Here is a 19,766-nt window from a genome sequence, read left to right on the forward strand (position 1 = left end):
CAAAGGTCTCCAAAGACGGTCCTCATGGACCTGGAGATGGCATCCCAAATTATCATAAAAAAAAAGCAAGGGCAAAGTTGCTGACAATGTCAGGCATGAATTTTTCTACAATTCATTTACCATTGAAAAAAAAAAAAATTTTTTGACTGAGCAATGCAGAAATCAAAAGACTTGTTAATTGTGTTGTTAGACTATCCAGGTGTTTGCACGATTCATTTTCCAGGTCACAGATTGCTGAAATCAAAAATTTGCTACAGGGAAAAACCGAGAGGCGAGGTCCGAGGTGGGTGTCAGCGAGACACGTGAAGCCTTACCGGACTCGGACACAGGAAGACATGGATCCTGGAACACAAGAAGCGAGCACGCAGACAGAGGGAGAAGACAAGACCGTGGACATCTTCTCGAAAAACACATAAAGAGTTTAAGGACTTGGGGTTTCTTTCAGGGGCTTGGGTGTCACGGCATGGCAAAGCCTCTCACAGGGAGTGAAGCCGTGAGCTTGAGATTCGATCAGGTATTGCTCATGTGCCTCATTCTTCCATTTATTGCCTTAGGCAATGGAGCAGATTTGCCCATGGTCCAGCCAAAACAAAATGTTTGAGAAGCTTTGGCCAATGCAGCAGGTTTAGACAGCATCTGCTTGACAGATTCGAGGCCAGGGAGACCATTCTCAACATGTTTGGTGGGCTTGCCGGTGAATGAATGGCCAATTCCAAAAAATACTCCTATAAAGATTTCATAGGTCATTTCAAATCCTGTGAATGAGTGGTGTCTTTGGACACAGTTCCTCCCTGTGGCTTCTTTTGAACTTGAGGAACTGGAAATTCTTGGATCAACAAAAATGAATTTTTGTATAAAATTTGAACTTCCAGAGGTGACACAAACAAAAAATAAGACAATCTATGTCACTCCAAATCATCCTTTTTATAGAAATGCATCTGTTTGGTGCAAATGCACCAAGGTGACAACCAAAGCATCATTCCAGGTTCCAGCACAATTACCACAGGGAATCTTTTTCATTTGTGGGGACAGAATTTGACCTGGTATCCCTGCAAATGTCAAAGGTGGTCCATGCAGCATTGGGAGAATTTCATTGCTAACACCCAGTTTGAGAATTTTGAAAGAGCAAACACATAAGGAGAAAAGATCAGTGGAACAATATAGTCCAAATTGTGATGATGATGTGCACACATGGGGACAAGGCTCAGAGAATTGCAGTTGCAATTTTCTCACCCCAGACCGCATCGGGGGTGGCCTTGACTCAACTGAATCGTATGGGTTGCTGGCTGAGCAAGCATGCTCGAGCTGTTTCTCTTACACTGAGTGACATGTTAACAGACATCAACAGTGTGAGACGAGCAACCCTCCGAAACAGGGAAGCAATTGACTATCAACTGCTGGTGCACGGAGTGTGAAGAGTTTGAAGGGATGTGCTGCATGAACCTGTCAGATCATTCAAAATCGATTCATCAAAATATTCAAAAAATAGAAAATAGCATAAAAAAGCTGGGCGAAATCACTGGAACTTGGATCAATGATCTGGTGGAATTTTTTGACCCTTCTCCTTTATGGAGAAGAATTTTTAAAATGGGATTTTATATTTTAATGATACTGGTAGTTCTTCTGCTCATCATACCATGCATTCTTTTATGTGTGCGGCGGGTCATGGATCGAGTTGCCAAAGAGGTGTTCTTGGTGCAAACAGAAGGGGGAGATGTGGGAACTCTGCACATCACTCCGGATGTGAGGAGTCCCCCGAGACCACGTCGAGAGCCGAAACCCCGTCAGGGGGCTCGGAGATCTTGGCATGATGCCCGGAACACTTGGTGGCTGGATTTCGATCCTGCAAATGAATTGCCAGTTTGGTATGAGGGCTGGAAGGTGTCACAGGTTTAAAGGGTGTTTTTATAAGGTGTACACAGGGTGAAAATATAAGTTTTAAAAAATTTTTGTATAAAGGTAATGGGGACAAGATGGAGGGAACAGGGCGTGTCTCATCCTTCTTCCTTCTTCTTCTTGTTCTCCATCTTCTGCTGTGGTGTTGGCACTCAGGGATTGGTTTGGGGAAGGGGTGCACTGTCCAACATGGGTGATAGGTATTGGAAGGTAAAGGTAAATATGATATACGTAATTTGTGGTATAAGAGACGGAGCAGCCTCGGGGGCGGTCGGAGAGCGTCGTGGCTGCCTTGCTGGTCAGACCTCTGTCTGCCAGGAAGAAGCTTATATTTATGGAATAAAAAAAAAACAAAAACAACAAAAAAAAAAAACAGAGGGCAAAGAAGAAAAAAAAAAAAGCCAGGGGGAAAAAAAAAAAGAGGCAACCACACAGGGAAAAAAAGAAAAAGCCAAGAAAAAACAAGAGGCAATCAGAGACAAAAAACATCTCAGAGAAAAAAGAGCCACCCCTCGCGAAAAAAACCACCAACCATCCCAGGAGCGCCACACAGCTGGTGGGGGAAGAAGAGGGGGAGACGAGAGGACGAGCCAAGCAGGGGGGGGAAAACCGAGGGGGGGAAGCCCGCAGCAGGAATCCAGGGGGGGGGAGGGGGGAGGCCGTGCGGGGGGGGGGGGGGGCGCCCCCCGTGTGGCGGGGGGGCGGGCGGGAGGCCGGCAGGGGGGGGGGGCCCAGGGGGACACGCGGGGAGGGGGGGCGGGGCGGGGCCCTGCCTGGGCGCCGGACAAGGGGGGCCCAGCGGTGGAGCCGAGCGCGGCCACAACGCTGAGGGCTGGGGCCGCCGACGCCCGGCGCCCCAGCCCCGGACCGAGGCCAATCCCTACCCAAGCTCCACCCCCCCGCACAAAAACAAATCAACAGCGTGGATGGTAGTGATTACAACCCTTAGCGAAAAGATGGAAAAAAAATTAACATGTGCGTCTTAATTGCAATGGATTTTTAGCCTCAACCCAACCCTAACTAAAACCTCAAGCCCCGCAACCCAGTCCATTAGAACCCTATTAACACATCCACTCCCCCTTTAACCCCACCTACCCAGACCGACCGCTTCCCGTAAATCCTCCCATATGGGGAATTTCAACATATGTGCCCCCTTTAGTTTTTTTTTTTCATGTTGTTTTGAGTTTTGGTGGGGTAAAGGCCAACAAAAAACCAACTTTTCAGTCGCTCTGCCAGGCCCAAACAAAAAGGGCGTGCCTTAAGCCAAAACCAAAAAAGCTGCGCTGGCCCAAAGCCCCCGACACAGCCCCGTGTCCCCGCGGGGGGCCACACCCCCCCCACCCCCCGGGGGGCGGCAGGAGGGCCCTGGGGGCGGGAGGACGCGAGGAGGCGCCGGCAAAGGACAAAGCGCCCCAGCTGAAGCAACACAGAAGACCCTGCGGGAGGGGGGGAAAAGCGCGGAGCAGGGGAGAGGGAGGAAGAGGGGGAGGGGGAGGGGGGGTTTTTGTGTTGTGGTGGTTGGGCTGGCTAGGGGGGGGGGGGGGCAGACGGCGACCGGGGGGGGGCGACCCCACTCCCCCTGGGTGGCGCGCTCAAGCCTCCCGGCGGGCCCCCGCCCCCTCTTCCTGGCCCGGGAAACCCCCCCCATCCCCTTGCCCCCGCAGAGGCGCCCAGTGCCGCTCCCAAACACCAAAAACTTCGCTTGAACTACATCCCTCAAATCTTCTCCTTTTTAAAAGCTGCGCACCCGTGGCCGCTGGACAGGTGTAGGCTTTTGGCCCTTTGTGGGCTTTGGTGTGGGTGTTGTGCCTAAGTTTCGCTATTTGCGGTTGGTGTGTTGGGTTGCTTATCCTGCCGCCGGTGTTGTTGTGTGGGTTTATGAGCACCAGTTCGCCTGCCCTTGGGCTGTGCGAGAGGCGGGGGCGCCGCGCCACCCCCCCCCCCGCCCCCCGCCCCCCCCCCCCCCCCCGCGGGGGGGGGGCGCCGCCCCCCCCCCCCCGGGCCCCGCCGCCGCCGCTTCCGGCCCCCTCGTTGCCGGGCGGCGGTGCAGGGGTGCGGGGGGGGGCCCCCAGAAAAACCTGTGGGGGGGGGGGGGGGGGGCGGGGGGGGGGTCCGGGGGGGGGGGGGGCGCGGGGGGGGGGGGAGGGGGGGGGGTGGGTGGGGGTGGGGGGGGGAGCGCCGCCCCCACCCCTTCTGGGTGGGGGGGGGTGGGGGGGGGGGGGGGGGGGGGTGGGTGGGGGGGGGGGGGGGGGGGGGGGGGGGGGGGGGGGGGGGAGGGGGGGGGGGGGGGGGGGGGGGGGGGGGGGGGGTGGGGGGGGGGGCGGGGCGGGGGGGGGTGGGGGGGGCGCCCCCCCGCCGGGCCGTTGGGGTTCCGTCTGAGCCTCCAGTCCCTCTCGCGGATCGGGCAGGGCGGGCGCCTTCTCTGCTTCCCTTCCCACCGGTGCCTCCTCCCGGCCGGCGAAGGGTCCCGGGACCGCGGGGAGCCGCGGGCGGGGCGGAGCGGGGCCGGGGCCGGGGCGGGCCATGGAGCGCAGCGCCCCCGAGCACCGAGCGGCGGAACGGGACGGGACAGGACACAACGGGCCGGGTCGGGGCCTGCCGGGTGCTCGGGTGCTGCCGCTGCTGAAGGAATGGCCACGGCCCGTCTGGCAGCGCTGCCCCGGGCAGTGCAGCTCCTGCGCCGGGCGGGCGAGCGGCGGGGAGCCCCGCGGGGCAGGTAGGGATGGGCTGGGGCACGGGAGCTGCGGGCTGTAGGGGGCAGAGGGCTGTGGGGCTGCAGGGCGTGGGTACCTATAGGGGACTGGGGCTAAAAGGGATAGGAATTAAAGCGGGAAGGGGGCTATGGATGAGAAGGAATAGGGGCTATAGGGGATAGGGGGGATGTGGATGAGAAGATATGGGGGCTATAGGGGGCAGAGGACTCTGGGGTTGGGCAGCTGTAGGGCACAGAGGCTGCAGAGGATGAAGACCATGTGTAGTGGGGGCCAGGGACTATAGGGCAGCTGCAGAGCGCTGTGGGTGTCCAGCTAGGCCGGTGGCTGCATGCAGGGAGGGCATATTCATCTCAATGTGTAACCCTTGCCTCCCCTAAAACCCCTCCAAAGTGGCAGAAGGCAGGCTGTATCCCCTGGATCTGCTTCGCCCCAGCTTGGGAGTGGGCCGGGGCAGGCACGAGTCCTGAGCAGCAGGCGAAGGGAAGTGGAGGCATTGCAAGGGCTGAACTTTGTGCAGCAGCTCCATCTAGATTGCAGCAATGTGAAATGTATCAAATGGCTGCCCCATCCTCCGTCAGGGCTCTGTCTTGCGGTCAGTGTCCCTGTCTCCCTGTGGTCCTGCAGCCCCCAGGGAACTGGGTGACCCAGCAGGTCTGGGACACCAAGAAGCTCTGGGGCTTGGGAAGTCAGGCCAGTTCTTTGCCTGGCTTTTCTTCAGCACTGCCTTTTGGAGCAAGTTCATGTAAAAAAAAACCCAAAAACCAAAAAAACCAGAAATGGGAAGTATCTGGCTTTGAGAAAAGCTCTGAAGGATTAGCTGATATTCAGAGTAATAATCACCGGGATGAATGACTTCCAATGAGCAATTCCAAGAACCAGGTGGGCCATTCCTTGTTTTTCACAGACAGGGTTTAGGTGTGTTTTTTCAGCTGGTTTGACATTAGGAGTGAAGTGTTGAAGCCATTTCATCATAGGTGTGTGAAGATTGTCTTCTCAGAATCTGTTCTTAGGAAATAGGATGAGAAGGGAAGCATGACAGTGTTCACTGCAGCTCATTCCAGCCCAGAACTGAAACTGAGGGACAACACAAAGCCCTTGGAGAGAGACAGCATGTATTTAGAGAGTAAACTCTAGTAATGTTATAAAAAACGTTTACTGAATTCTGCTCGTAGGCTTGTTTATCCTTTTGGCAGGGAGAGTGCAGAAGGCAGAGAGTGGAAAACAAAACCAGAAAGTTACTGCAGGAGGAGTCTGAAAACCCTGGGAACCTCATCTCTCCTTAAACGAAAATATTAATAATATTTTTAAAATGTAGTAAGTATCTGATTAACTTTTTAGTCAATAGATTAAAGGAGAAGTGAGGACAGAGCAGAGTGAATTTTCACCACCCTTTAATTGCAGTCATATTACAGAAAACACCCAAAAGCTCTTGTTTTGGGGAGAGATGCTCTTGGTAGATGTCCATGAGCCAAGGAACTGGCAGAATCTGTGAACCTCTTCAAGTGTGAACTCTGTATTTGGGACAATTCCCAGGCTCGAGGAAGGCCGGGCCTTTCCCACAGGTGCAGATGTGATGGCACCACAGGGCAGGTCAGTGTCCTTCACATTACAAAGGGGACAGGAGCTTACACTCCCTTGTTTTCTCTCCCATCCTTTTTGATAATTTCTGTAGAGACTGGTAAAGAGTTAAAGGTGAAAACGGAGCTGGTTATCTTATGTCAACAACTCCAGACTGTTAATTTGGGCCGTTCAGAGAAAAATACAAACAGCTAACCTAGGGTTAGCCCAGAGTGTTTGCCTCAGTCTTATCATTTCTGCTCCCTGCAATCAGGCAAAAGAGCTCTGGGATTGCTGGGATTTGGCTGCTCTCCCGCCTTTTGCTGGGAAGAGGAGGAGGATGCATTCTTACGAGATCTCTGATGTCTCTCTGTTGAGCTGCGTTGCTGAATTTGAGGGTTCTGGAGTTTTGTACGAACAGCCTGTGGATGAGGCTGGCTCATTTGCAGGCTGTCTTGCTGCTGAAATGTGCTGCTAACAAAAGGCATGTGCTCTCCAAAAGCCATGGTTTACAGGGCTGACACCCAAGAGCAAGCAGAGTTTTATCTGCTCTCCTTTGGCTGAGTCAAGGAAATGAGAGCTGGTGTAATATCAGACCATGGGTCTTGTTTTATCTCCAGCAGCACCAGATGCTTTGTAGGAAGAGGTGAAGGGTGAATGGCTTGTTTTCTGTAACAAAGGTGAACACAGAGGTTATTTCTAAATCCTTTGGACCCTTTCTTTCTAGAGGTCTCTTGATACATTCTCTCAGATCAGATACATACATTGCTGCTGGCTGTAGGTAGGAGGGAGACCAGCCCTATGTGATTTCCAGCATGATGCTGCTGATAATGAATGTATCTTGTGTCTGCCTCCTTCATTCCACTCCTGATCCCCAGTGCTTCCAAAAGGCTGCTGTGTTTTATCCCACACCTTTCATTTCTGCCACTGTCAAAGTGATACAGAAATGCTGAAGCACATGTGAATGTCAGACCAGAATTTGGGGAGCTCAGACTCGATGGCAGTTGAGAATTTTTCTTAATGCATTTGAAGAAATTATGTGAGTTAGTGCTTTGAGAAGAGTCAGTGACTCTGGCTTATGAGCATGAGATATCAGCTTTCTTAGCCTCTAATTTCAGCCTCATCATTTGCTGATGCTTTAATTTGAAAATGTGAATACTTGGGACCTCTGAGACCAAGCTGTGTTCACAGTGTGAAATACTGCAGTATTTTCTCAGTATTGTTCAGCATGTTGCTTTGTAATGATATCTTTTACTACTCTTTGATGCACTTTCATCCTCATGTTTGGGGATAAGGAGGAAGCCAAACCACGAAACCTGGAGCTTTGTGCCTTCTTGCATTTAGTGTAAAAGTCTTGTTCTGAAAAGTCAGTGAAACCTTTTGGCTCTTCAGGTCTGGAAAATATTGAGCCAGTAAGCCCAGAGAGCCTGATCTGTGTAATGCATTGCCAAGACATGAGAGTGTAAGATATTCCCCTTTTCACTGGCAGTGCAGGGCTGGGCAAGTACCTCTTTGAAGGCTGACTGCAGAGAGCAGGAGACTGTTTCAGCTGGTCACTTTGGGTTTTGATTGAATTTTCTCAATCTGAATTTTGTAGTATTTCTTCCTCTCTCCAGTCTCTTTGTGATGCTCTTTTGTTGTTTATTTTTCCCAGTGCTGAGCCTGCTTGGCTCCTAGTGCCCCCTGAGATGATGCTGGGGGGAAGAGCTCTTGCGCAACCAGGTCAGCAGCTGCTCCCTGCCCTCTCCAGCCCTTCCTAGGCAGGAAACTCAGGGGCAGGCTCTGCTGACACCGGAGATGACTTGGCTTGAGGGAGATGAGAGTGTGACTGGCCCCATTAAGCGTTTTAAGGAACAAGCTGAGAGTTCTTCATCCGCCCTCTCGAGCTATGATGGGTCAGGGACTTCTTCAGTCTCCATTTCAACCAGCAAGTGGCTGTGGGTGGCTGTTCTGGCTTTCACAACTCTCCTAGGAGCATTCATCCTGCCCTTGCTTTAGGGAGAATTTTTTCTACTTTTTGATTTATGGAACCGATGTTTATAAAGGCCTTTCTTCAGAGCTGTCTTTCATCTCCTCACTTATACACATGTTTTGCCCAGGAGTTTTCAAGCAATAGAAGGAAGTTCAGTTTAGCACTTGTCCTCCCTCCTCCTCAGGCAGTCTTACAGCCTTGATGTGAGTTGCCCAAGAGCTTGGTGAGAAGGGATGTCTGAGCAGAGCCCGTGGGAGTTTGCACAATCCTCCCTCTGCCGAAAAGCAGTAGGGGAAAAGGGTCAGGTCATTCAGTGTCTCTTGGAGCTGTAGTCCCTCGAGAGTAAAATCTAGCTTTTGTTCTCTGAGCACCGCCTTTCACTCCACATAGGCGGTAACTGCAGGCTCAGGCTTGTTTCTTGTGGGCGGGAAAACAAATCATTTGTCACAGTAACACCAAGTCTTTGCAGAATATTGATCCCATAGTAGATGGGCATTTGGGCTGAGCTATTTTTCCTCTTTAAGGCAGGGATTTCCCCATTATACACTGCATTATAACAGCCTCTGTGCTATGCACCCTACAAATGCACCTTGACCCTGTCACTCCTGGTTGTCTCCTGATGTTGGAATGGAGGAGCTGAAGTCGTGGAGAAAGGCAGAGAGGAAATGAGGAGGGACAGAGAACATGTGGGGCTGCCTGGGGAGGAAGACAGCGTGGTGGGAGGTGGCTGCTGGAGTAGAGAGAGGTTTGTAGGAGATGGAGAGAGAAACCAAGGTAGGAGCTGCAGTGCTCAGAAGCTGTGGTTCATGGGGAGATTGCTGCGTTTCCACCGATGATCAGACCTCAGGGAAAGCCTTAATGATTTTGAAATTATTTTCCCTATTGTTGCTTCTCTTGACTCATTGACCTCCCCCTTGGCCTCCAGCACAATGTCTCGGTGCTTCTACCCTGCCTGGCTTGTACTTCTCAAACCCATCCCAGCTCTCCTCCTTCCCACCTGTCTCAAATTTGCAGTGGGGGCGATCTCCTCCCTTCTGTGCTATTGCCTTTGCACTTTCCCCCCTCATTTCACTGGGAGCTCCTCTTTTTATTGCTGCTGTTTCAGTTCCATAAACTCTCTGCATTCCAGCTGTCAGAGATGGAATGTGTACAGCAGATTGCTGTTGTAAACACAGAACATTCCTTTGTGGACCCCTCAGTTACAGCTTAGTTTCTCTGAACTCTTCTAAACAGTTTTCATTCTGCAGGATTAGACTCTTCTCTGCTGATTGTTTTGGAGAATGACCTCTTTAATTTTAATTCTCTCTTTCTCATTTGTTTGCTCTTTTCAGCCAGTTGAGAGAATTTATCTACAAACTGGTTTGGTTGTGTTACTTCACAGCTATTTATACTTTTTAATGTTGCAGGAAGACCAAGCCCAGTTGACATCTCTTTGTGAACTGCAGAGCCCATATTCTGTCCAGGCGTGCTGATATATCTGTGTAGTTTTCAGTGCAGGTGAATGATGGTAGGACCAGGATGTGCCGGCTCTACAGGGCTGGTGCAGGCTCCTTCCCCACCAGGTGTCCCATGGAGGGATGCCTGTTCTGCCTGCTGGTATAGACTCACATGTGCGTGCCCTGGGGGTACCAAGGTTGTCCATGTGCCCCAAGCCACTGCATAAGCTTTCCAAGTCCTTTTGGAAGTCTTCCTGATCTTGACTCACTGAAGCAGCTGCCTGTGGTTCCCACTGGCACAGGAATGTGCATCAGGTATTCCCAATGCCATTGGCAGGCTGGTAATCCCTCCAGATGGGGAGAACTGTATTGACAGGTTATATTAAATAGCCTCTTCTTTTTTTTTTCCCAGTGCCCTGCACACAAAGATGCCCTCTGCGTCTCCCAAGGTGACCAACAGCTACATCCAGGGACCCACAGACATTCCCCTTCTTGACAAAACCGTGGGCCAGTGCCTGGAGGAGACTGTGGGGCGCTTTCCTGACCGCGAGGCCTTGGTCTTTTGCCGGGAAGGGGTTCGCAAGACATTTGCTCAGTTCAAAGAGGAGGTGAGTGCCTTGTTCATCCCTCAGGTGATTGGATGACAGCAGCAAGTGTGATGGAGGAATAGGAAACATTTCTCAGTTTCATTGCTCAGCTCAGGACTGAGATGAGTTGTGTGTGGCCCTTCATGCCGGTGCAGAGGGAGCAGCGCATTTCCAGCATGTACTGATGGGCATGTGCTGCCTTCATCCTTCTCTGAGCCTTGGAATGAAGGAGGGAGGTGGCATATGCAAAATGCTAACATCCCATAATGAACATTCATACTTAAAAATTATCACACTTGTCTGATGGGTTGTGGGCTGAGTCATGGTGCTTTTCTCAGTTGGAGTAGACTCCACCTTTTGGATTCGTCACTCTGGCTATCAGAGGTCCTGAGTGTGGGGAAGATTTTTATCCAGGCATGAAGGCAATGGAGCAAAATAAAGGACTAGGGCTCAATATCATATGCACAGCTGTGTGTGGGTGTGTGCATATACGAATATATGGTTCTCTGTTTTTGGAGTGGAGGGACTAACTACCTGGAAAGTTTCTAATAAATGTATGATATGATCTTTGATAGGAAAGAATGGTTTGGTAGGTTTTTAGGCTTACTATGGTTTTGGTCACATCCATTCACATAAACAAGATTAGCTGTATTCACCTTAATTTTAAGAAGTAGGCCGTAATTCAGAACTAAATCAAATTGTTCCTTAGAGTCATATCTCCTATAAGGCAGATTTTATAAATTCCAAGAACTTAACAAAACTATGAAACCTTTCCTGAATGCCTCAGTGTATTTATACATACATTTGTGAACCTGAAACATGCTTACCACCCTGCAAAATAAAGTAGTTGTTAATATAGTGGCTGAACTTCAGTTGACGAATCACAGAATCACAGAATCATTAATGTTGGAAAAGGTTTCAAAGACTGAGACTTTGGCCAATCACAACACTGTCAAGTAGGTCAGAGTACTGAGTGCAACATCCAGTCATTTCTTTAAGGCCTCCAGAGGCAGGGACTCCAACACCTCACTGGGAAGTCCTTTCCAATATTTAACATTTTCAGTGAAGAAATTCCTCCCGTTTCTAGCATGACCCTAGCCTGGTGCAGTCTGTGGCCACTTCCTCTCATCCTGAACCTTGTTATCCAGGAGCAGACCCTGACTGCCACCTGCACTCTTGTCAGGGAGTTGTAGAGAGGAAGAAGGTCTCCTCTGATCCTCCTTTTCTCCAGGCTGAGCCCCTCCAACTTCCCCAGTCACTCCTCACAGGATTTAGGAGGATGGGAACCCAGAACTGGTCAAAAATCACTTGACAGAATTTTCTTCACCCAAATCCTTTTTGAAGTGATACCCAGAAGGGAGGTAGATCCAACAGTGTGGATGGGCCCAGCATATGGGTAAGGCTTGGTCCTAAGTGGAATTGATGAGAAACTTGGCAATAAATATTCTTTGGGCAAGAAGTAACTTGCATCAACATAATTGCCTATTTTGATTTCCTTCCTGCTTTGTTGCATTGTTCCAGGTTTGTTGTTTTTATGCTTTCAGTCAACCTGCTCAGCAGGGGCTGGTCTGTGCTCCAGGCTCAGAAGCTGCTGCAGGCATGGGCTGATGGACTATTCTGGGGAGACACAGTCTGTTGCATTTCAGTTACAAAGATGATGCTTTTTCTCCAGAAAGCAGTGCCTGGAGACCAATATCCCCCACTGCATCCTGTGTGTGATCCTCAGGCTCTTGTATTTTTCAGGTGGACCAAGCAGCAGCTGGACTTCTGGCCCTTGGCCTGAGGAAGGGAGACCGGCTGGGGATGTGGGGACCCAATAAATATGAGTGGGTTCTTATGCAGTTTGCAACTGCCCAGGCAGGAATCATCCTGGTAAGGAGTTTGCTTTTAGCAGTCTATTGGGAAAGGAAATAGAGACAAAGAAGCAATAGGAAATACTGGAGATTAAAGTTTGTTTGTTTTTCCATGCTCTTACCTGGCATGTCATCTATAGCTGAATCAATTATTTAAGGAAGACCTCTGCAGCTCTCTGCATCTTCGTCCTCCGCTCTCTAGGGAAGCAGGCTGCAGAGGGAGAAGGAGAAAAAAAGTGCTTACAACAGCTGTTAATAGGAGATGTGCTTTTCTCTACAGCACCATTTTTATGTGGGATGTTGCTGCCCTAGCCAGTTAGCAGCTGGTTAGATCCCTTTGAAATGTATTGCTCCATGGAACAAGGGCTCACTTAAAAATCTCGTCCAGGCTGCATATGCCTAAAGCCAATTTTCATTTGATAGCATGACCAAAATACACCTTATTTAGGCAGTGTATTGTGTTGAGGTCTGTACCCTGCCTTCTGCTCCATTTCCTCCATCCTAGTTCATTCCAGTGTCTGCAGGAATAGGGTGGAACAGTGTGGCTTGGTAGGAACCTGTGGGTGAACTTAACTCCAGTGGCCGCTCTGTGGAGAGCTGGGTAGAAGGTGTTATCACGGTTCTCCATGAAGAAACCTGACTTGCACGAGAATTTTGATCTAGTTTAGTGGATTGGATCAGCTAGATCAACTGGATCAACCCCTGTGAGACAGGAGGTCTGGTTTCTGTTCCTGAAGCTCTGTTTTGACTATGTGACCTCACATAAATCTCTTTTGCAATTGTTTTCTTTCACACAAACACAGAATTCAGATATATTTTCTGTGGATGCGGAATCCCTGTGGTGGTGAGCTCTTAGTTCTGTGTTGGAGGAGAGGCTCTGAGTGTGGCTTAACCCTGGAGGAACTTTTCTGTTGGAATCTGTGCTAGGGGGGAGTGTGTTCAAGGCAAGAAGGTGATCAAATTCTTGTTTCTGGCTCTTCAGGTATCTGTGAATCCAGCCTACCAGGCCTCTGAGCTGGAGTTTGTGCTCAGGAAGGTTCGTATGGCATGAACTGTCTGTTGAAGGGGATTGGTGGGGACATGGTGCAGATGAGCTGCTTAAGATTTGGGTGTACAGGAAGATCTGGCTGGAGAGCAGGGCTCGTGTTGGATGTGTACAGGGGATGAAGCTGCAATTCTGTGGCCACGTTTCTTGCTGTGGCTGCCTCCCTGTCTGATGGAAACTGCTGTATCCTTCTCATCCCTCTCTCTCTGCTAACAGCCAGGTACTGCCAGTACTACCCCAACCCAGCCCCCACTGTCAGCAATCATCTACTAGGGAATGGGGGAAAAAATGTAGGATTTGATACCTCCTCTTTGCCCCTCCTGCTCAGGGCAAAAATCACCATCTGGGATATCAACCTTGAAAGTAGAACCTCAGAAAGGACTTAATTTTAACCTCAGAAAGGACCAGTCTACTTGGTAGCTTGATTTCTCCTTCACAGGTTTGTCTGAGGCTGGCTGCCTTGAATTTAAGCTGGTTTAAGTCCTAGGCATTGCCACTGTTTAAAATCTCTCTGCTGTCTGATCCTGCTGCCTCATCTACCCTTGAATACCTGCCTGGGTTTGAGTTTGTGACGTGCAGAGCACTGATCAATTTAAACTGTTCAGGCTCCCTTGCTCAAATAATGAGGAATTCAGATTATTAAATATTTGATGGCTAAAAATTAAGATTAAGCAGCTAATTTTTTTCATTGTGATTTGTTCAGCTATAAATGAAAGGCTAATATTAGAAGAGAGAGGGCCACTTCTGAATGTTCCCAGCACCACCCAAGTTATTTTTACCTAGAAAGTGGATATTTTTTAGCAAATTTCTTTTGTATCAGTAACTGTGTCATGGGTTGTTGGGCTGCAATTTGAATTCTTGTTGCATCCTTTCTTTAATCCTCTCAGCAGTCCTGCTGGTCACTCCTGTTCTCATGCATAGGGGTTGAACCCACTGCTGCAGTGGAGCACCATCTCTTCCAGGCTGGATGTCCTTGGGCTTCTCTGTCCTACTGCAATGTGCAACTCAGTTCTTCCTTTTTTCCCCAGCAAGGCTTTCGTTTTCATCTCCTCTGATTTTCTTCTCTAATGTAATCTGGAATGTTGGTGGGATAAGAGCAGAAATGTGCTTCAGCTCCCATGGGAATTGCTCCTGTCTTGCCCTTCCAGATCTGCCAGCATTCTCAGCTTTATTATGCACCTTTGACACTGGGATCTCTTGACTTCCTCATCACCCTAAGGATTTGTTTGTGTTTGTTTATTTGCATAATAAAATTTCTGAAGACTTTAGGGCTTTTCCTGTTGGATCCTGTCCATCTGTGCAGTCCGATTGGTATCTATGGAAAGATGTGTGGAATAACCATTCCTTGGATTCCTACTGTATTTCCAGGGCTTGGTAAAAGCAAACTGATATCGAGTTTTCATATTTTACATTCTTTGAAGACAGGTCTGCTGCCATTCAGGTTGAGACCATGTGGGAGAGGCCCAAGCAGAGACTCTTTATCTTGTACAACACCAGCCCTTCAACCCTCCCTCCTCTCCCCACACAGCCTCTATTTTTCAGAGCTGGTTCAACCAGAATTGTAGTTTAAAGGAATTAGTAGTAAGAAGCTGCTGAGGCCCAAAACAGCCTCAGTCCCCTGGGTTCTGGGCAGCCTGTTCCAGAAAATAGAGCGAATGTTTATGTTCCTTTCTGACAAAGCCCAGAGGGTACTTACAAATAATTTATTGGAGTAGCCTTTGTCTCTTTATTTCCCAGACTCTGGGAAAATAATGAAAATAGCTGCATAAATATGTAAATAGTTTATTGGACACAAATACATTTTTTGGAAGATGAAAACAGTTTGCAAATCTGGGTCAAATTCAGAAAAATCTTCACTGCTGAAAAAGAAACAAAAATTCTTGGAGTAATTAAGGTATTTTGTTTTGGGATTATGTAAATGTAAGAGTTGAATGAAAAATGTTTTCATTTTCAAAATAGCTAGTGCTTTAAAAAGAGGTGGAAAATTCTTAGGAAAAGGAATACCTCAAAAATTCCACAAAAAAACCTTGGCTTGATTTAAGAGGCAGATTTTAGAAGTCCTTGTTTTTCCAAATTTCATCAAAAATCCTCGTTCCAGATCAACACAAATTAATTTGTTTTAACTTTATTTATTTATTTATTCATATTTTGGGACTGGGCTTTTTTTTTAGATTTGAGACTCATAATCTGAAAAATCTGTTGTTTGCCTTGTGCTCACAACGAAGGGCGTCAGTCCTGTGCAAGGAGGGAACCTTAGGCTACAGCTCTAATTTCTTGACCAGCAAAAATCATCCTGAATCCAGCACTGAGGAAGAGCAAAGCACTGGCTGCACAGCTTGATCCAGGCTTGGGATGCTGGTGTGCAGTGGCAGCACTCCTTTGGGAATGTGCAGCTGTAAGGGCTCATTTGCTTTAGTCATTGGGGAACCTCCCTGTTCCTGTACTGGGAATGGCTGCTTCTAATCATGTCCTGACCATCAACCCAACAAGGCTGTTCATGAGTTTCTGTCTTCCTTCACAGGTTGGCTGTAAGGCACTGGTGTTTCCCAGTCAATTTAAAACACAGAAATACTATGATATTCTAAAGCAGTCATGTCCCGAGCTAGAAAAATCCAGTCCAGGGGGAATAAAGAGCAAAAGGTGAGTTAGGAACATCTGGAGTCTTTGCACTGACCTCACAGCCATGTCCTGCCTTGTGTCCCCTCAGCTGCACAACACAGGTTTTCCTGAAGAAGGACTCACAGGAGGTCTCATCTGAAGAGAACAAGTTAGGCTGGCCCAGAGGTTTGCCCTGACCAGTGCCTGTCTGGGCACTTTTCTCCTTGTTCTTTTATTGTTGATGGTATTTTTCTCTCTGCCAGGCTACCTGACTTATCCATTGTCATCATGTGTGACTCGAAGCTGCCTGGCACCTTCCACATGGATGAAGTGGTGCAGGCTGGGGACAGCAGCCACCTGAAGCAGCTCAGGGCTGTGCAGCAGACGCTGTCCTGCAATGAGCCCATCAACATCCAGTTCACTTCAGTAGGTGCCCTGCCAGCTCCATGCCCTGGGGTTGGGTTCCTCACTGGGAACACGGGATGCAATGCCACACATCACATTTTCTTCCTGTTTCCCTCTGAGACCAAGCTTCCAGCTTCTGCAGTAGGATGGAAAAAGTGTTCTACCATTTCCCCTTCTTCCATTCTTATTGTTCAGCCCTTTGTCGAGGGCTAATGGAGATGAGACAGTGCCAGGTGAACTCTGTTCGGCTGAAATTGGCTATTTTTTGGGATTCAGGTGCTGTTAAAAAAGTAAAACCAGTATCCCAGGTCTGATCGGAGAAAAAAGTGGAAGATCACCCCAGAGTCTGCCAGGAAGAATCTCCCCTGAGCTCATCCTCAGAAAAGGTGGTCTTATTGCATAATTCCCTGTGTCTTCTAGGGAACAACGGGAAGCCCTAAAGGAGCCACCCTCTCCCACAGGAACATTGTGAATAATGCCAATCTGATTGGTGTGAGGCTGGGGATCACAGACCAGGTGGGTTTGGTGGGAACAGGGTTTGGGGAGGCCTCCACTGCAATGGAGAGACCGTGTGTGGAGAATGCTGGTGTTTACTCAGTGGAAGGGCAGGATGTTTTACTGCAAATGACATTGAAGGATTTTAAAGCATAACATTTTGCATTTCAAGGGAGTTCATTGATCTTTCGTTTTAGTTTCATGTGAAGGGTTTTGTTTTAGGCAAAAAAAGCTATCTTTTTGTGGGGGCAAAGCATGAAATTAATCACTTTTCATTTTGGTGACTACTCATTTCAAATAATTACAAGACTCTGGATGTTAGCTTTGTATTCTGTTGACTGAGGTTTTAATTTGATTTACATGACTTGGTTTCATGTCATGTTTACAGTCTTATAACTCTTATCAGGGTATGACCTCTCTTTTTATGGTTTCTTAAAGAAAATGTTAAAGACAAATATTTTATTTTGAAGTTCTGAAGTACTTATTTCTAACACATCAGCTGTGATCCAGAGAATAGATGAGTTGTTTCAATTGGTCTTCAGAGCCTTTGGTGATTAAAAAAAAAAAAAAGAAAGTAAAATGAATAGCATGTGCCAAATCCTGCACGTTTTGTGCCAAATCCTGCACATTTCATGCCTCTCACAGCACTCTCATTTGTGTCTTTTGGTATATAATGTATAAACAATAGCAGACCAAGGAGTCCAGCAAAGAAGAGACATTGCAAGATTACAGGATGAAATATTGACATAAAAAACTTCCCAAACTGATTTTTATTAAAGGCAGGGTGTGTCAGTTGTGTTTTCAACTAACAGGAGCACACTGGACTGTCAGATTTCCAGCCAAGGGGATCAGGAAAAATGTCACTGCTCAGATCTTTGCTCTTCAGCAGGGAGATGGGCTGGACACACGCTGGGAGGTCTCCTCTCCTCACTGTTTTCTGGTTGATCCCAGGAGAGTCGCTGTGCGCTCCCTGCGCCTCTCTACCACTGCCTGGCGTCGGTGGGAGGCTGCATGGTGATGGCTCTGCATGGCACCTCCTGCATCTTCTCATCGCCCAGCTTCGAGGGCAAGGCTGTGCTGGAGGCCGTGTCTCGAGAGAAGTGAGAGCCTGTTTTGCTGAGGAGCAGTTCTTGGCTCGTGGCTCTGCTCCTTCCCTTGCCCCACCTGCCAGGACCTTGCTTGTGCTCTTCCTTCCCACAGTGGGAGAGGCAGATTTGCTGCTGCACTCAATTGCCCAGGCACTTCAGGAACCAAAGTCTGCCTTTTCAGCTGTGCTTGGGAGTGTGTCATCCTTCTTCTGAAATTAAGGAATCCTTCCTGTCACCATAGGGCTTTGCTTGGGAAGCATAATGCTGTCTTGGTTTGCTGTGGCTGCTGTGTTTTCACAGCTGTACACCTGCCCTCCTTTTCCAAGTCCAGCTCTGCTGCTGGGATAGGGTTTCCATATTGTTCCTTAAGTACAGCTTGGGAAAGAAAAGATGCTGTCTGCATCATACATGTACATATGTCTCTATATTTTATGCAGATGCATGTCTGTGTATGCTGCACATCTGCTGTGCCTGCCTCCGTGCTGCTGCTCTGCAGCCCCAGATGGGACAGGACGGGATGGGACAGGAGGGGATGGGACAGGACGGGATGGGACAGGAGGGGATGGGACAGGATGGGACAGGATGGGATGGGACAGGAGGGGATGGGACAGGAGGGGATGGGACAGGACGGGATGGGACAGGACGGGATGGGACAGGAGGGGATGGGACAGGACGGGATGGGTGCTGAGCTGGGGCTGCCCCCAGTTTCCACCTCTGCAGCTTTGCCTTTTTATCCCTTCTTTCTCAAGATGCTCCTTCCTCCTTGGCACACCCACCATGTTCATAGACATACTCTCCCAGCCAGACTTTGACTCCTATGACCTGTCAACTCTCCGGGGAGGTAAGTCTCAGAATTCAAATGGGAAAATCCTGAGAACCAGGATATTCCTAGTTCCCTGCTGGGAGGCCATATTTTTCATTTTTGTGAGCACACATCTCTTCTGATGGGAAGAATTTAGTTGCATGAGCCTTGTGTTTCCCCTGTTAATTTGATGCCACATTTCTTTTCCTTGGGGAATCCTTCCAATCCATCATTATGTATTTTAGGACTCCTTCATCTGAAGGCAGTCTAGGGAAGGACCTTTCTATTTTAGCTGCAAGGGGAGGTGTCAGGAAGGGCTTGAATTTCCTTATCTCTCCAGCCACCACCATGTGGCAGCAGATGCTTTCTGTGTCTCAGACTAGTGCAGTCCGTAAAGCAGAGCCAAGCTCAGATTTCTTTCTCAGACCTGAAGTTTCCTGCTTGTTTCTGAAGTCATTCATCCTCATGCTGGAGGGTGTGATAACATGTGCTGGAGCTTCCTCTCTTGTCCCAGCCCACCTTGGAAATAGCTGGGCAGACCACCAGTCCTTTTGAGGCAACAATAGTATGGAGAGAGTACGGTGCTGGAGCATAAGGAAATATTTTAGCAAGTTACCTAATCATCTCTGCTATGTGCAAAACAATCCTGTCTTCATCCTGTTCCCCACCAAAGCCCATCTATTACCCTGCTCTTTTGCTCTGTCATCCTAGGTTGGAACAGGTGGCAGTGGGACCTACCCTCTCCCAAAAGGGAGAGGCAAGGCAAGAGGAAAGGTTTTTGGTTTTATGGTGATGATCGATGAGAGTGTTTGTCTCACTATAAAACTGTGTCTCTTTCTGCTATGAATCTTTCCATTTTTGGGGAAATGTAGGTTGGACTAGGTTTGAGTTATAGAGTTTATTTTCCTGTTGAGAAAGGCAAATTGGCCTTGCTACAGCCTTTGCTTCTAGAACAACTAGGACCTGTATAAAAAGATTTAGGAAGTATTTTGACACGAACCAGTGTATCCCACAGGTCTTGCCAGCATTAAATCTGGGAGTGGAGATCTGTTTAAGGGACCACTCCTGGGAATAAATAGCTAGTTTCCAAGATATTTTCCTCTTCATTCCAGGAATTATTGGAGGTTCTTCTGTTCCCCCTGAGATCATGAGGACAATTATCACCAAGATGCACATGCCAGAGGTTGTGGTGAGTTGTGGTGGCTGTGACCAGACCTGCAAGGGGTGTTGGTCGTGGTGAGACGCCAAGTTTGGGTTCTCTGGACCACAGTGGTACCTGGTGGTCCTGGAGCTGCTGGGATCAGGCTGAAGAGGGAAG

At 48.8% G+C, this 19,766-nt stretch overlaps 1 protein-coding gene across 3 annotated transcripts in view; it reads left to right on the forward strand.

Annotated features, from left to right (window-relative positions):
• The first annotated feature begins 4,456 nt into the window (after positions 1-4,456).
• Positions 4,457-19,766, forward strand: part of ACSF2 (acyl-CoA synthetase family member 2) — a 36,137-nt gene continuing 20,827 nt past the window's right edge. Inside the window, exons 1-10 of one of the 3 annotated variants that reach the window (XM_030962196.1) lie at positions 4,457-4,612; positions 9,988-10,183; positions 11,906-12,034; positions 12,998-13,051; positions 15,582-15,700; positions 15,922-16,084; positions 16,484-16,579; positions 17,510-17,658; positions 18,396-18,487; positions 19,561-19,637. In XM_030962196.1, coding sequence (XP_030818056.1) covers positions 4,527-4,612; positions 9,988-10,183; positions 11,906-12,034; positions 12,998-13,051; positions 15,582-15,700; positions 15,922-16,084; positions 16,484-16,579; positions 17,510-17,658; positions 18,396-18,487; positions 19,561-19,637 — 1,161 coding nt within the window. In that variant the 5' untranslated portion in view covers positions 4,457-4,526. The remainder of the gene's footprint in view (positions 4,613-9,987; positions 10,184-11,905; positions 12,035-12,997; positions 13,052-15,581; positions 15,701-15,921; positions 16,085-16,483; positions 16,580-17,509; positions 17,659-18,395; positions 18,488-19,560; positions 19,638-19,766) is intronic. The other 2 variants (XM_030962197.1, XM_030962198.1) reach the window with 2 other exon arrangements.

This window comes from Camarhynchus parvulus, chromosome 18 (assembly GCF_901933205.1).
Source record: "Camarhynchus parvulus chromosome 18, STF_HiC, whole genome shotgun sequence".
Classification (NCBI taxonomy): Eukaryota; Metazoa; Chordata; class Aves; order Passeriformes; family Thraupidae; genus Camarhynchus; species Camarhynchus parvulus.